Consider the following 17,508-nt stretch of genomic DNA (forward strand, 5'->3'; position numbering starts at 1 on the left):
GTCAGTAAGCTCCGCCATCTCCCCTTGAGACGTCCGAAAGCACACTCCACCACCATTCTGCACTTGCTCAGCCGGTAGTTGAATAGTTCCTTCTCACTGTCCAAGGCGCCTGTATAGGGCTTCATGAGCCAGGGCATTAGCGGGTAGGCTGGGTCCCCGAGGATCACTGTAGGCATCTGCACATCCCCAACCATTATTTTGTGGTCCGGGAAGAAACTACCTGCCTGGAGGCGTTTAAACAGACCAGAGTTCCTGAACACACGCGCGTCATGAACCTTGCCCGGCCACCCAACGTAGATATTGGTAAAACGTCCCCTATGGTCCACCAGTGCTTGCAGCACCATAGAAAAGTAGCCCTTTCGGTTAATGTAATGGCTGGCCTGGTGGGCTGGTCCCAGGATAGGGATGTGAGTCCCATCTATAGCCCCACCGCAGTTTGGGAATCCCATCGTGGCGAAGCCATCTCTGACGACCTGGACGTTTCCTAGAGTCACTACCTTTGAGAGCAGTTGCTCAACGATTGCGTGGTCTACTTGAATCACAGCAAGCCCTACGGTAGATTTGCCCACACCAAAGTGGTTCGCTACTGACCGGTAGCTGTCTGGCGTTGCAAGTTTCCAGAGGGCTATGGCCACTCGCTTCTGCACACTCAGGGCTGCTCGCATCCGGGTGTCCTGGCGCTTCAGGGCAGGGGACAGCAAGTCACAGAGTTCAAGGAAAGTGCCCTTACGCATCCTGAAGTTTCGCAGCCACTGTGATTCATCCCAGACCTGCAGCACTATGCGGTCCCACCAGTCCGTGCTTATTCCCGGGCCCAGAATCGCCGTTCCACACCATGAACTTGACCCATTGCCACCATGATCTCCACTGCGCGGCGTACCCTGCTTTGTGAGAGGTCTGCGCCACTCTGTGACTTCCTGTCCTCACCGCGCTGCCGGAGCCTCCTCGCCCGATTTCTCAGCAGCTGACTGTGGAAGAGGTGGACGATAAGGTGCGAGGAGTTGACAACGGCCATAAGTGCAGCGATGATCGCAGCGGGCTCCATGCTCGCAGTGCTGTGGCGTCCGAGCTGTAACCGACCAGAGAAGGGCGCAAACAGATTTCCTGCCAGCGCTTTCAAGGAGAGAGGGCGGGAGTGACGGTTGAATGATGACAGTTACCCAAAACCACCCTCGACACATTTTTTCCCCCAGCAGGCATTGGGGGCTCTACCCAGCATTCCAATGGGCAGCGGGGACTGCGGGAACTGTGGGATAGCTTCCCACAGTGCACCGCTTCCAAAGTCGACGCTGGCCCCGTTACTGTGGACTCAGACAGTCGAATTAGTGTATTTAGTGTGGATACACAAATTCGACTTCATAAGGTCGATTCCACAAATTCGAGTTAAGTAGATTCGAAATAGTCTTGTAGTGTAGACGTACCCTAAGATCAGACATGACTGCATATGTTGTATCTCATTCATTCCTGAAGATAACTTTAGATAGCAAGCCAAAAGTCAACCGGTGACCGCAATCCCTCATAGAAGAGTCCTTCGATGAAATTCTGGCTCCATTGAAACCAATTCAGTGAAGCCAGGATTTTACCCCTAGAGAATTTAACAGATAGTTATAACCTCTCTGTAGGTTTTTTGATCCATCATTTAGAGTTTAATAGAAAATTCTGCAAAAAAGCTACAGAAAAGTTCTCTTTTTAAATTCAATTCAATGGGCATTATGGTAATTTCTATAGAAAGCTATTGGCTTCATCCATATTTGGTTCTATAGGATTTTTCCATTAGGGATTCACATGCCAAATGCTGCCTTTTCTCTCCCAGATCCAAGGCCCAAAAGACAGTGGAACTGGTACAATTGTGCTACTAAGTCAAGGGCCAGCTCACACACCAGGGATTCCCGATCCCAAATATACACCTCAGACGATGCTCCACATGGATTCCATTCACAAATTAGTTGGAATAGCAACAAATACAATTTTGTAGGGCCAGATCAGGACCAGGTGACCTCTGCACATGTCTGATATGGACTTAAATCTGGTGCATTGTAATAATGTCCAATACACCTTCTGATCCTGGTTTCAGGATAGCACCCTGGAGAGCAGTTAAATGCTAGTGGCAGATGAAGAAAAGGGGCAGCAGCATCCATGCAGATCTGGCGGCTGGTTTCTGTCAGCAACTACTACAGAGAGAAAACAATTTTATCATTAAACTCTTTGATAACAGTACAGAGAAGAATATACAAGGCCATTCTGTGTTTGTGACAATGTGTTAATTAATGGGAATTCAGAAGAATGTTAATTTTACTTGGTTCCATCCCTTCATTTGAAAAACTCAAATTAATAACTTGGAGTCAAAGCCTAAAAACCAATATGCCTTTGAGTAATTCTTACTCATATGAGTAACCCCACTGAGGTGAACAGGACCACTACTCTCAGTAAAGATTACTCACAAGAATAAGGATTTTGAAAGAGCTAGCCCTTTCTTTGCACCCTACTGGGACTTAATTAGCTGTGTGTGTTTTAGAGTCAATTGTTAATCTTCTTGGGTCTATTTGCTGGTGGTAGGGATAGGACTAAAAGCCTTAGAAAAAGATATATCCCTCCCCCGCCCTTCCCCAAATACCTTTCTGTCTGACCTCTTTAAAAAAAAAAAAAAGAGTCAGGTTCAACTAGTGATGCTTTAATTTATATTTTTCCTTGAGACTTCTTTATATTCTTGTACTTAATTTTTAATACAGTCCATTAACTTTCCAAGTTTGGCTCTCTGGTATATATGTTGACCAGTACTATGTGGAAATAATTTAAAATAGATATATTCTTTAGAGAGGAATTATTGCCAGTTATAATAATAAAAAATAAATAAGTGCTTTATGTAGCATTTTGATATCCATTGCTTTGCCTTATAAATTCTAGCATATTGTTTATGAACAGCATCTCTAAGAAAAGAAGATGGAATTAGAAGTTAAATAGAGTTTTTGTAGCCACTCAGGATATTGTGTCAGATTCTCAGCTGGTATAAATCTAGCCCTGTGTGCTCCTTCCCCACCCCCATGGTTTTGTTTCCTTAGCATGGTAAATTACCTGTCCCTTTGCCTTTACTCTGCACTGCTTGCTTAATATAAGGCATAGGAGCATCTCAGTTTAAGCAGGGGAGAAAAAAATAAAGCAGCTCCTTTCTGTGATGCATAAGATCCAGTATAATCCCCTTAGGGGATGAAAAATAGCAGCATTTGGAGTCCAGGGCTAATACAAGGGGGTTGGCAACAACTGTCAATTTTAAAGTGCGTCCAAAACTCAGATCTCTGACATCAATGAAAAAAAAAAAAAGCTACCTCAACTAAATTAGCTCAAAGCTATTTGCATAATGGGTCCAGAGGCGGCACAATATAAGTAGGGAGGCACTAGCCATCCAAAGAGAACTTCGCACCCGTTCTATTGGATACTGCAAGTGTCTGTAGTAAAGAAGGAAAACTCTGAAGCTCAGATGTGCAAATACATCTAAAGAAGGAATGAACTGAAGATCCTCTTGGGAGAAAGATCAACCAAACCCACAAAACACAATCCAGGTAATTTATATATTTTTAAGCTGCCTACTTTAACTTTTCTTCTTAAGATTGTACTGGACAGCATAGTATTCCTCAGCATGCCACTGTTAGAGCCACTATTCAAGGATTTTGTCAGAGTAATAGAAGCCTGCCATTAAGAGAGTTAACACTTGTTTTCTGTTTAGAAACTGGTGTATTGTCTTCTAAAACTTTTAGTAGAGAGGGTGTATTCCTTTCATTGAACAAGTCTGCTAGGGATGCTATTTAGCTAAATGGGATGTATAGTAACATAGGTTTCAGAAATGAACTTCACTGCTTGGTAAATAAATGATCAGAACTTAGAGAAAATGTACTAGGTGCTTCAGAAATTCCAGAGACAGATCAGAGCAAATGTAGATACTAGTTTTATGCATGTGCGTTGTAAAATGTGATATTCTTTGACTTGACCAGAAAGTGGTAGGTGCTTTCCAAACACAGAAGATAGACCCTGACCTAAGAGTGCACAATTCTCTCTCTCTCACACACACACACACACACACACACACACACACACACACACACCTATTTTGTGTGTGTACCCACAAGAAGGAAAACTCAATTGCTTATTTAAGGTGGATTTCTAACTAAAGGCAGAACAAAACTGTGCTGCAAACCCTGGGATTATTTTAAAGCAGTCCTTTAGTTTAACAGAGGGAGTTATTTAATGAAAGCCGTCCTTGGGGCAGGTGTACGTACATGTGTAAAATACAAAACAATATGCTAACAGTTTCAAAAGGGAAGACTAGAATAGTCTGATCAAGAGATATTAAAAATGCTAAATGTATATGACATCTAAAACCCAAATAGCTGTTCTGTACAGAAAGTGAACTAGCCCTCGACATTACTTACAAAGAATTTACAAATTCTTTGGAGCACATCAAAACAAAGTGAGAGAGCGGTCAGAAAAATTAAAAGGGACAGGAAATAATTTCCACGAGACACTCCAGTCTCTGCGGCAGCTCAGAGCGCTTTGTACTTACCCAGGCTTCTTCCTGAGTTACTGGGTACACTGTAATTGTTGTTGGTTTTGTTCCATTGCTCTCCCCTGTCCTTTACTTTCCCATGAAAGCTGCAGGAACTCCTCTCCCACAATGACATCCATCCGGCTGCTGCTGCTCTCCCTAACTCTCTCCAGTGTCTGTGTCAGTCTGGGGCAGCCCATTCCAGAGGCAAACGAGAATGGAGATAGACGCCGTTTGGATGACATCCTGCAAAGGGCAGAAAGCATCATCCTTCGGTCTATCCTCAAGAAAGCAGAAGAGGAGGAAGAGACTAATAAAGGTAGACGTGACATTGGTGCTGTTAGCACGCTACTTAGAGGGAGATCTTTAATTTCATTGTGCTTAGTTCCTAGGGTCTATTTTTCTTTCCTGAGAATAATAAATAAAAGGGGGGGAAGAGTTAGGCCAGCTGTGACACAGAGAAATCAGGAAAAGAGGTTCTCTTCCCTAGGGAGCTTTACTAGCCTGGGAACTGCTGCACCAGATCAGACCAATGCTCCACCTAGCCTGGCATCCTGTAGAAGATGCTTCAGAAGGGATGATAGAATCACTGTGATGAACCTGCCTGTAGAGAAGGTTCCTGCAGGGGCAGCTCTAAAGTTAAAACAAGGCAAGCGTACTCTCAGCTACTCCCTGCTAGCCTCCTTGTCACCTGGACATCAGATGCTCCTTACCACTCACACTCCCCCTGTCGGACAGCAAGGTGTCAAATTTCCATGGAGTGCCCAGGCTGCCTCTGGCAACATCTCACAAATCCTCTGCTCCCAGCAGCCACAGCAGCAGAAGCTGGCCCTGATCGGAAGCCTGAGGAAGAAAAGGTGCAGGTAGCTGCAGATCCTGTTGCCGGAAGCAAAGGGAGAAGGGAGCTGGCCCTAGAAAGCCCACCCCCACCTTCCTAGAAACTTACTTTTCTTTTTTTAAATGAAAGGGGAGATTCTCAGGTAGTCACATGAATCCAGGAGCTGGGGCTTTAAGAAAAGGTATAAATATTGCAAGACATGCAATAAAAATCATAAGAACTGGCTGCACTGAGTCCCCAAACTTTCAAGATGTCCTTTACTCCCCTGCCTCTACCTGCCACTCAGCCCTACCACCTCCCCTGGCATGCAGCTCCTGCCCTGTACCCACCTCTGCTGGCTCTGCAACTAAGCGCCTCCCCCTGCCCCTGCGCATGCATCCTCCAGCCCCTGGCCTGACTCTACAGCAGCACCCTTTCCCAAATTTCTATGGTGCAATGCTCTAGAATAGCGTATTGGGTCCTATCATTGGATTCCCTCCCAATTCTTTTCCAGACTGGATTTTTTTTTCTTTCAAACCATCCTTGCTGAAATGATCATATGTCAGTCTGCACTTGGCTACCCCATCCAGAGTAACCCCATTCCAGTCCACAGAGTTGCTCTAGCTTTACAGTGGTGCGACTGGGAGTGGCATATAACCCTATGCTTCCTCCAGAGCTATAATAAATATACCCCAGGGAGCTCACAGTTCAGCTTCCAGATGAATAATGATAATCACGAAAGTTCATTAACGCTGGTCATTTCCTTGGACAGAACCAAGCGCTCCTCAGCCAGACTGGTTTTCCAAAAGACAACACCCTGGGAAGAGATTCCCCAGTGACCTAGAGAAGAGGCAGCACCCTGGGAAAAGGGAAGATGAGGAAGAAGTGACTTATGGAGAAACTCAGAAGAGACAACATCCAGGGAAAAGAGAGGAAGACGACGACCTTGGCAGCGACATGGAGCTGCAGAAGAGACAGCATCCTGGAAGGAGGTCACTGTGGGACCAGTATGTTGATATCCCTAGCACCCAACTGGCCTATCTGAATGAACTATCCAAAAGGCAACACCCGGGCAAGAGGTCTCTGATTTACAAGCGTCAGCATCCTGGCAAGAGGAGCTGGGATGACAAGCTGGATCTGGGCGACCAAGACATGGAGAAACGCCAGCACCCTGGAAGAAGATACATGGATTCTGAAAGCCCAGATTATGATGCCCCCTGTGACCTCCAGGATTCCTTCAACTGTAGCAAAGGCAGCTTCTTGCTCGAGTTACTAGATAATGTCAACAACGGCAGAGTAGAAGAGAAGCGGCAGCATCCTGGGAGGAGGTTTGCTTGGGAAGGTGAGGCAGGAGCAGAGGAGTGAGAAAGGGCGATTGCATTGGCCATCATTTATATTTGATTCAGTGTGATCTGCCAGGCCACTTAAAGTTCTGTTCATTCCCCCCCCCCCCGCTGCTGCTGACCTGCCATATGAGTAACTCCTTAGAAATAAAGCTAAAGTCCTCGAGGATTAAAGCCCTGATTCAGCCAGATACTTAGGCATGTGCATGGTCCCACTGAAGTCAATGGCACATCTCACATATTTAAAGTTAAGGATGTGCTTACTTTGCTGACTCAGGGGGACTAGGCTTAATCCTGCCAAGTGCTGAGTGCCTTCAACTCCCACCAACATGGAAATTGAGGGTGCTCAGTATCTTACAGGATCAGGCTTACAGGATCACCAATTGTAACCCCTGAGGACTAGAATGGCCCCGTTATATGAGTTCAGGCTACTAGATGATGAAGCAGAATAATTACATGGCTCTTCTTATGCAAGTGACAACAAGTGAATACAAGTGAATTTACAAAGAGGGAGAGAACAACATATGAAGTGATTTCAAAATGAAATTTAACAGGATTTTACTTTTAAATAATACATTAGTGAAACATGTACGTTTATGCACTTCAGCCTATTCTGATAATAAATATTAATTCCTGGGCAGAGAGAGACTATGCGCGTATGTAACAGACTGGATGTTTAGCTTTAAACCTTGCCTTCAAACAAACGACTCAAAACCAAACAATATTTCATTTAGAAAACTACAGAACAAGGACATTTAACGTGTCATAACAATTCAACAAGTTGAGAAGAGCCGTGTGTGTGACTACATAGTAGGGTCCTCTAATCAATACATCTACATTTCAGTCATTTGATTTGAAACCGATGTCTTCTCTTTATTAGATAGCAACATTTTAAATTGCAACAAGCAGGCATTTTCTCCATAGGAGAATTTTTGTTGTTCTTCTAATTAAGTTTCTCCCCCTCCCCATAAAAAAATGTTTTCACTTTATGTGGTCTACAGATTCTGCAAGGTGTTTATTTAGCATGAACAATTAATAAATATCAATAGTCAATCCCATTGTAACTTCGGGTGTCCTTTATGGTTGTGCAAATGCAATTCGATAACATGAAAAATATCAAGTCTTCTTGAGTTTAAATTAATATGAAAAATATTTTTCTAGGAATCATTATCTTGCATCCTGGTGGTTACTACATGTTTGTATATAGAACTATTTTGCTATTGAAGTGGAAGGCTGATTTGTACAAAAGATAGTACAGTCCCTTTTGAAACCTTCTACTTGTGTATTATAATAAAGATATGCATCTGGAATAAACCCACAAGCATCCTTGTTACACAGCTGCACAATGAACTTTGGTTATTTGAGTCTGAGACTTGTACACAAAAGGATGTTTTAGTCTGAGTCAGACTGGTTCTACATAACATAAGAAATTTTATTTCTTTGGTACATGTACAGGTTGAACCTTGAAATGTCGGTCAATCTGTGCAGCATGGGTATGTGTCTATACAAAGACACCCTTTCATGCCAGTGACAAGAGATGGAGTAATTCACCATTCTTTAATGCTTGGACAACACTTAATGCTCTGCGCTTAGTAACCAGTTACACAGGTGTAACTAAGATTGGAATCTGACCTGGTTACTGCAACTGCATGAATAGATTGTGGATTTGAACACACACCTCTCACATTAGATATCTAAGCAGTCATTTGCACATGTACCTACAAATAGTTGTATGTGTGTTTGTGGGGACATGCAAATTGGCCTGCAATGCACACCACCCTAGGTTTATTATTAAAATCAGACACAGCGCAACTCACCTACTTCACAGTGTATCAGCAGCAGAGCAAAGAACAGGAACTAGGAATGCTGACTCCATATTTCCTGGTCTTACCTCTAGATACACTGATTTTCTTGATCAATAGACATTTATCAAGTGATGTTGAGGTCATCTGCTATGTTAGAAATAGTAGCACTATTGTCAATATAGCCCATGGCTTTTAAAAAAAATCTGGTTTTTCAAAGCAGATTTATCCTACTTGATTAATCTGATCAAAATATTTTAATACAAAACTTCCATCCTATAACGTAGTGTTCCTTTTCATAGAATTCCTATGATATAGCTTTTTTTCCCCCTGAAGAACTTCACTGCTTAGACATGTCGGTGGTGCCATATGGGTGTTTTACCCTGGAGAGAAATAATTAGCAATCTTAGCAAGTGTCACTGAAGTTAGAGGTTCCCAAGGCGACCCACATGCAATGTGGTCAATCAAGCAATTTGCATCTTTGGAGATAATTTGTCCTGTTATATGCCTGTGATGACTGGCAGGCATCAATTACTGGCAATGACTTTCTAATTAACAACTGGCAAGTAAATCCTCAAAGCAGATAGATGGGTACATCTTGTACACTTCAACATCCATTGGCACACTTTGTGCATCAGATGCCTTTTAAAGGAGGTATTTCTCATTTTGTAATGGAAGAAAGGAATTAGTTTAAAGACATTTTCTTGTGCATTATTCCATGCATCATTTCCGATTAATCAGGCTTTTTAAAACAGGGAGAACCCTAACGATATGACATGTGACCACCAACATGTGCCTTAACAGGTGCAAAATAAAGAAATGGGGCTAGAATGTTTTTCATAATTTCAGGAATAGACAAACATTCCATAGCAGCAAACAAAACACAACAGAGTCCCACAAGATGGAGACCCTTGTGAATCTACTCCAAGAACGCTGAAGGAAGAACACGCAAGAAGCCAAAGTTTGGGAAAAAAAATAGGCTGATGTAGTTCTGCAGCTGTGGGGACTTAGGGAAATTATCTGCTGGTCAAAGTTATTCACACACAGCTACAAGGTAAGGTGCTAACCGCGAATGAAGATAAGAGGGCACAGTCAGAAAGTCAGACATCATGAAAAATACTTTACCTCTATTACTAAGAGCATTGCAGATCCTTAAAAAGGTAAAGAGTTTAAAAATCCAATTTACTCTTCATTCTGGATACTTTTTGGTTTTGCACTTTTCTCTCAGAGGCGAGAATGAAAAATCAGCAATTCAGTTTCACTTTTTTCTACGATTGGTTTTTATTTCAGGATTTCTGCACTACCAGGGGGATGCTTATGTGTTTAAAGAAAACCACCACCTCCGTTAGATTTCCTTTTTAAAGGAATTATTTCTGTCAGCATTAGATTTTGTAAAAGCTTCTTTGGGGGGGGGGGAAGAAGGGGGTGTATAAATTTTAGGCCAAATCTGAGCTGACAATGTTTTACATTCAATCAAGTTTAGCACATCTTTTTTGTGACTGCAATTTTTTATAATAGGCATGAACTTTGTAATGAAGTGCTGCTAGCGTTGAACTAAGCCAGGCTTAATGTAAGCAGAATGAGATGTTAGGAAATCTTCCCTCACACAGTTCTGCCAGTACACCTCAATCATTAGCCACAGCTAGGGCGGGCTGGAAAACAATTCCATTTTGCAAACAAATGTTGAGGTTTCAAAAAAAAAAAAAAATCTCTGTTCCATGGTGGCACAAAACCAAAACCTTTAGAACTTTGTCATGAAAAACAGATACCGAGACACCCCAGAATAGCTAATAGCCTGTTAGTGCACTTACAGAAGTGGAAGATCCCATCCAAGTCCCTGCTGTGCCATGAAATAGCATTTTTCAATACGAAAAAAGTTTCACATTTTTTTTGACCAGCTCTTTCCACAACACTCCATCTGCTCCAGTGCCGGGCCCCTGAAAAGCTCTGGAACAGCTCCTGAAAAAAGGGATGCTCAAGCAGAGACTAAACCCAGCTGAACCTGCTGGTAAACAGGGGGCGCTTTAACCTGGTGGTCTAGTCAAAACTGGGGTCAGTCACGGGATTCCACTCAGGAAAGTGCACGTCACTGGCAAGACAGTTTGAGTGTGTCTACACCAGTGGTTCTCAAACAGTGAGTCGGGAGCCCAAAGTGGGTCGCGACCCCTTTTTAATGGGGTCACCAGGGCTGGCTTAGACTTGCTGGGGCTCATGGCCAAAGCCCAAGCCCGAGCGCTTCAGCTCTGGGGAGCAGGGCGCAGGTTACAGGCCCCCTGCCTGGGGCTGAAGCCCTTGGGCTTCGGCTACGACCCTCTGGCCTGTGGCAGTGGGGCTTTGGCTTTGCCCCCCACTCCCTCCCCGGGTGGCGGGGCTTGGGTGGGCTCAGACGTCAGTCCCCCCCTTCTGGGGTCTCATAGTAATTTTTGTTGTCAGAAGGGAGTTGCAGTGCAATGAAGTTTGTGAACCCCAGTCTACACTTTGAGCTGGAGGTTTGCATTCCAGTTCAGGGAGACAGACCTGGGCTAGCGCGTGCTAAACAGAGTGTAGCTGTGGCCGCATGAGGGGCTAGTCTCCCTAGTGTGGCGGACAGGTACGTATAGGGAAGGCTAGCCCTCCTGCCACTCCACCTTCACTGCGTTTTTAGTGCACTAGCTTGATCAGAGCTAGTGTGGGTGTCTCCCCTCTCCTGAGGCTGGAATTCACACCTCCAACTTGAAGGAGAGAGATCACAGCTGCAGTTCACCCTGAACTGTAACAGTAGTACAGTCCCATTTGAAATGCTCTTCCCAATGTCTGATATCAGCTGTGAAGTGCGCAGGTTGGATGATGAAACATGAGGTAATATTAGAGAGGAGCCTGAATCAGAGCTCCGGATCTGAAAATCCACAAACTTTGTTGGGAAGGGGGTGGTTTGGAGCGAGATCCGAACTCTGCACTTCAGTATAATTGCTAAATAGTATTTTTTCAGTTGCGTAACAACCTTCATCCCATACATATACAAGCATCATTGAACCTATTGCTGAACTGCAGCCACCTCTGAGGTGCAGGGTGGCAGCTACTCTCAGCTCTTAGTGGGGGAGGAATTTGGCCAGGACCTTGGGGCAGAACCCTATTCTTATGAGATATCTAATCACCACACACAGCAGATGGACCCAAGTTTATCAGGTCTCACCAGAAAAGACACGGAATGCAGCTTCTCAGCCTTGAAAGGCTGCAAGTCTGACTACACCCTGGTGGCCCCATCAAGTCTATGTATTTCAAATCTGATACTGCAGGCACTAGGCTAGCCCTCCAGGTGACAGTGTTTAATAACGCAAACAACAGAGCACGTAGGGACAGAGATGGAAGTGTCAGTAGAGAGTACCAAAGATTGTGGCAAGCCTGAGAAGAGAGCTCAGCAGGCAGAGTTGGGACACTATTAATCTCTTCCATATGCGTTTGTATAATTGCAGGGTAGTGGTGAGTCAGTGAGATCTTTAACTGTCGGGCCACTGCACACGCATGATTATTTCTAATAATGTCAACCCTGGCTCAGTGAACCTCGTTCCCTTTGAAAAGGCTCAGAAATCCAGTCAGACCTATGGCTTGGGAAAAATAAACCCTGAACTCTAGTATCAGCTTCTCAAGAAGGCAAGAATATATCCTGATATCCACACCAGCTCTTGGTTAGGACCCAAATTTAGTGGCCATATTGGGTACTGAGCACTTCTCAAAATCTGGCCCTTGTTTAGGTGCCTAATTAGGAGCTGAGCTCTTTCGAAAATATAGCCCCAGCCAGTGCGGGGTGCTGAGCCCTTGACAATCTGACCCAGAGACATTCCTCTGTCAGTATTAACCCAATATGCCCTATGAGTATGAAGAGACTCGTGTTCCCATGGTGTGAGTGTCAGGAAATGTTCTCACCTTGAGTAGCTGAGGCTAGAGATCAGGGTTTATTTTTCCAAAGCCATGGTTCTGACTGGATTTCTGAGCCCTGGTCTACACTGGGGGTGGGCGTGGGGAGGGGAAATCGATCTGAGTTATGCAACTTCAGCTATGTGAATAATGTAGCTTAGTTCAACTTACCATGGTGTCTTCACCGCAGTGAGTCGACTGCTGCCGCTCCCCCGTTGACTCTGTCTGCGCCTCTCACAGCGCTGGAGTACAGGAGTCGACGGGAGAGCGCTCGAGAGGTCGATTTAACAATGAGCCAGGGCCAACATCATTAGAAATAATCATACGTGTGCTGTAACCGGACAGTTAGAGCTCACTGATTCACCACTACCCTGCAATCTGGCCCTGAGCTCTTTGGAAAAAAATCTTACCCGCACTGAGCTCATGCAGAGGGCAGCTGGGGCAGAAAAGCAAATAGTGACTAAGTCACCCTCATACCTTCCTTGACCCTTGTCTGGCTGGGGGAGAAGGGGTGCAAAGCAGCCCATAGTACAAATTAGGGCTGCTCTAACATGCACCAGTTAGAATAATCCCTTAAGGACTGTTCTGCCGGCCAAGAATTAGTGGAGTGTACCACACTCTGGTCCTGCCCCCTTCTCACCCTTTGTTTATCTCCTACTCTGGGAGAGGGAGACAGGAGGCACCGACAAAGCCTGCAATGCTGACTTTATTCTAGTCCAGGTTTCTCCCATGCTTGTGGAGCCCTTTGGGCTGGTTTCAGGTCCCTTTGCACTTGCCAAATTTGACCCATATTATTTCTTCTGCTTTTTGCATCACTCAGTTTATGCTACTACCTCTCTTCTCTGCATGCCCTCATGCTCTATGAGAACAGCCACTATGCTGCTTATCACATAGCTATTGCCTGTGTTGTCTCACTGTATATCTTATAAAGGCTAGACCTGTGACTGTGTTTGATAATGAACTTGCTTCAGTCACTCACACAGATCTGCTCTCTATTCTCCAGCTGGCTTCTCTTCTTAATGTCCCTGCTCATAAGTTTGGCACTGGTGGCTCAAGAGCCTTTCATGAATAGCCTGCAACGGCTTTTCTGCCGCAGACTGTCTCTATCCAAATCTCTTCCATAAATGTCTCTTCTCACTTGTGTCTTCAATTCTTTCCCCCTCTGCTGTCATTTCTTATTTCACTTAAGTGGTATTATTAAACTCTGTAAAGCTGTTCAGAGGATACAATTTGCATGAAGGGCACGAGGCAAAATAAAGCGATATTTGAGAGTCCTGCTTAAATCCACTCAGGATTGTCTTTTTCTGACCTATAAAAAAGGAGCTTAGCAAATGGTGCAAAGCCACTGGGAAGAGCACAACACTAATTAGCTGATGTAAGCGACCCCCATGGAAGCTGGCACCATGGGCGGCAAGGGGATTGAATCCTGTTAGTTATTTGGGGTCATGCTCTATATGCACTCCATGCACTAGGATGGGGTGGGCAAACTTTGTGGCCCGAGGGCCACATCTGGGTGTGGAAATTGTATGGCGGGCCATGAATGCTCACAAAATTGAGGGTTGGGGAGTGTGTGGGGGGTGAAGGCTTCACTTGGGGGTGCAGGTTCTGGGGTGGGGCTTGGGATGAGAGGTTGGGGGTGCTGGAGGGTGCGCCGGGCTGGGACCAAGGGGTTCGGAGAGCGGGATCAGAGCTGGGGTGCAGGAGGGCGTCAAGGGTGCAGGCTCCAGGCAGCGCTTAACTCAAGCAGCTTCTGGAAGCAGCAGCAGCAGCAGCATGTCCCCCCTCTGACTCCTACGTGGAGGTGTGGCCAGGGGGCTCTGTGCATTGCCCCGTCCACAGGTGCCACCCTTGCAGCTCCCATTGGCCACAGCTGCCAGACAATGGGAGCTGCAGGGGCAGTGTGCGGCACCCCCTGGCTGCCCCTATGCATAGGAGGTGGAGCGGGGACATGCCGCTGCTTCTGGAGCTGTGAGGAGCTACAGCACAGGCAGAGCAGGGCAAGCCCCCAACCCCACTCCCCAGGTGGAGCTTGAGGGCTAGATTAAAATGTCTGAAGGGCTGGATGCGGCCCCCGAGCCGTAGTTTGCCAACCCCTGCACTAGGAACTGCAGACTCCAGCCCTGGATCAGACTCTAACCCTCCACCTCTCAGGGGTTCAGAGCCCAGGCTACAGCCTGTTACTTTTAGCTCCATAGCCCCACAAGCCAGAGTCAATTGACCCAGGCTTTGAGACACAGAGTCATGGGTTTTTCTTTGCAGCATAGACATACCCATGAAACTACAGGTTCTGAAAGTGTTTGCAGATCAGGGCTTTCAGTTGTAAGCACCTGTGATAAATAAAGTGTGTGTGTGTAGGGGCTGGGGTGGGGGGGGAGCTCCCTTTTGATGGGCACCCAGCCAGCCAGCCGGCTGTAAAATCCCTCTTGGTAGCTGTTCTCTACTTGCTTTACCTGTAAAGGGTTAAAATGTCCCCCAGGTAAAGAAAAAAGAGTGGGCACCTGACCAAAAAGAGCTAATGGGAAGGCTACAGCTTTTTAAAATTGGGAAAGAAACTTTCCCTTTGTCTGTTCTCTCTGGGCTGCAGGGACACGGAACAGCAATGCTATAAGCAGGAATGCTGTGTAAGGTTGAACCAGGTATGAAAAATTATCTTCCATACCTAGAAGGAATCATTTGGATAGGGAATGTTTAGATCGGTTTATTTCGGCTTGTGGGTCTCCTCTGTGCTAACCCCAGATGCTTTTGTTTGCTTGTAACCTTTAAGCTGAACCCCCAAGAAAGCTATTTTGGGTGCTTAATTTTATTAAAAACAAAAAGGAAAAAAATACACCTTTTTTAAGAACAGGATTGGATTTTTGGTGTCCTAATAAGTTTGTGCATATGCTGTTTTGATTAGCTGATGGCAACAGCTAATTTCCTTTGTTTTCTTTCTCAGCTCTTCCCCAGGGGGCAGGGGGTGAAAGGGCTTGAGGGTACCCCACAGGGAGGAATTCCCAAGTGCTCCTTCTTGGTTCAAGGGTTTTTTTTAGCATTTGGGTGGTGGCAGCGTTTACCAAGCCAAGGTCAGAGAGAAGCTGTAACCTTGGGAGTTTAATACAAGCCTGGAGTGGCAAGTATTAATTTTTGAATCCCTGCGGGCCCCCGCCTTCTGCACTCGAAGTGACAGAGTAGGAATTCAGCCTTGAAAACACCTTAAATCCGTGTTTGGGTTTTTTATTTGCCTACAAACCAGTGGCATTTTAGGAATAATAGTTATAATTCTCACTCCAATGCTCAAAGTCAGTGGGAATTTTTCCATTGCCTTCACTGGGCATTGGATTAGATCCATGATCAGAATGTGTGACCTGGAACAATAATGCAATGTCATATGTCCAGCAGTAACAAGAACGTTTACAATTCAGAGTTGCAGAGCTAAGCAACTCCGCTAAAGTTTCACATTCCAGAATCATCACCAACTACTGAAGCATAAAGGAGTTTGATTCCCCAGCAGCATCCCTTACAAACTTCTCCAACGTGGGTTGTTTTTTGGCTGGGGGGGAGATGGGGACAAGCTGCATAATTAATACCTCTCAACACACTGTAAACCTCTCTCATCCCTAAAGCCATGCCCCTCCACCCTCCTGAGCATGATGCTGTGACAAATGCTCAACCTCCATTTTATATCATTATAATTACCATGGGCTGAGCATTTCATAGGGACATGCGGTCCCAACAAAACCCTTTATTATTATTTTTTAAATGGCACTCAAACTCCTTGAGCTGATGAAACAACATCAAACAAAGCTAGAAGGCATTGCTCACCCAGTGACTCACTCCGCTAACATTACATTGCCAACTGCACATTTGAAGTAATACTTACACCAGTGGTCTCCAACATTTTTAAACACAAGATCATTTTTTGAATTTAAGTGCAACCCAGGATCTACCTCAAAGAAAATGTAGAAATAACAGTAATCACACAAACCCAAATGCTCCCTGCCCTGCCCCTTCTGAGGCCCCGCCCTGCTCCCTCCATCCCCCCTCCCTATGTCGCTCACTCTCCCCCACTCTCACTTGCTTTCATCAGGCTGGGACAGGGGGTTGGGGTGCAGGGGGGGTGGGCTCTGGGCTGGGGCTGAGCTAAGGGGTTTGGAGTGTGGGAGGGGCTCTGAGTTGAGCCTGGGGCAGAGGGTTGGGGTGCAGACTCTAGGAGGGAGTTTGGGTACAGGAGTGGGCTCAGGGCTGGGCAGGAGGTTGGGGTGCAGGAGGTGGCTCAGGGCTGTGGCAGGGGGTTGGAGTGTGGGAGGGGTGCAGGCTCCAGCCAGGCACTGTTTACTCAGGCAGCTCCCGGGCGGCGGCACAGCAGGGCTAAGGCAGGCTTCCTGCCTCCCCTGGCCACTCCTGGAAGCAGCTGGCATGTCTGGCAGCTGCTCCTGGGGGGGGAGGGGCAGATGGTTCCGTCCGCTGCCCCTGTCCGCAGACACCGCCTCTGCAGCTCCCATTGGCCATGGTTCCCCATTCCTGGCCAATGGGAGCCATGGAGGCGGTGCCTGCAGGCGAGGGCAGTGAATAGAGACCCCCTTGCACCCCAGGAGCCACTGCCGTACATGTTGGCTGCTTCTGGGAGCAGCGTGGGGCCATGGCAGGCAGGGAGTCTGCCTTAGCCCTGTTATGCCACTGGACTGTTAGTGACTGATCTCCGGGTTTGGCTGCAGGAGGGTTGGCAACCCTAGACTGAAACCGAGATCGTCTGTCAGTGGCTCCACGACTGACCAGTCAATTGCAATCTACTGGTTGGTGATCACTGAGTTAGACTCATCCTAAATTGAACAACTCCCTTGCTCCATTAGCAGTCTAAAATAGAGGCACCAACACACCAGATCAGTGCTGAGGCAGAATCAAGTTCTACTATATACCAGTGACAAGTGGCACAGTGAGGGATGCCAAAGAGAAAGTACAGCTTGTTCTTAAGGAATAGAAATGTGGCCAGGCTAGAGGTTGGGATGGAGTTTACTCTGCATGGGACAATGTCCTGCAGGCGAGTTATGAGGGAGGATTGGAGACTGAAGGTTCCACCAAAGCTTCTCAAATGGAATCCCATATGAAAAGAGTGGGGGGTGTTGGAAGGGGAAAGGT

At 46.0% G+C, this 17,508-nt stretch overlaps 1 protein-coding gene and 1 long non-coding RNA gene across 2 annotated transcripts in view; one reads left to right on the plus strand and one right to left on the minus strand.

Annotated features, from left to right (window-relative positions):
- Positions 1 to 1,635: 1,635 nt before the first annotated feature.
- LOC123374926 overlaps positions 1,636 to 17,508 on the minus strand; it is a 23,571-nt gene continuing 7,698 nt past the window's right edge. Inside the window, exons 2-4 of the long non-coding RNA XR_006581255.1 lie at positions 5,251 to 5,380; positions 4,556 to 4,783; positions 1,636 to 2,171 (exon numbers count right to left, since the gene is read on the minus strand). This is a non-coding gene — a long non-coding RNA (uncharacterized LOC123374926). The remainder of the gene's footprint in view (positions 2,172 to 4,555; positions 4,784 to 5,250; positions 5,381 to 17,508) is intronic.
- Positions 3,421 to 6,719, plus strand: TRH (thyrotropin releasing hormone). Its single transcript, XM_045025315.1, has 3 exons — positions 3,421 to 3,557; positions 4,645 to 4,856; positions 6,127 to 6,719. Exons 2-3 carry the CDS (start codon positions 4,667 to 4,669, stop codon positions 6,717 to 6,719), a joined length of 783 nt encoding a protein of 260 aa, XP_044881250.1. The 5' UTR covers positions 3,421 to 3,557; positions 4,645 to 4,666.

The sequence above is a fragment of the Mauremys mutica genome, chromosome 7 (genome assembly GCF_020497125.1).
Source record: "Mauremys mutica isolate MM-2020 ecotype Southern chromosome 7, ASM2049712v1, whole genome shotgun sequence".
Taxonomy (NCBI): Eukaryota; Metazoa; Chordata; order Testudines; family Geoemydidae; genus Mauremys; species Mauremys mutica.

Bases quoted from the DNA above. Each gene is read 5' to 3' on its own strand.
- TRH (XM_045025315.1), top strand. From the start codon at position 4,667: ATGACATCCATCCGGCTGCTGCTGCTCTCCCTAACTCTCTCCAGTGTC. The intron at 4,857-6,126 runs GTAGACGTGACA...TTCCTTGGACAG, and splicing joins GGAGGAAGAGACTAATAAAG to AACCAAGCGCTCCTCAGCCA.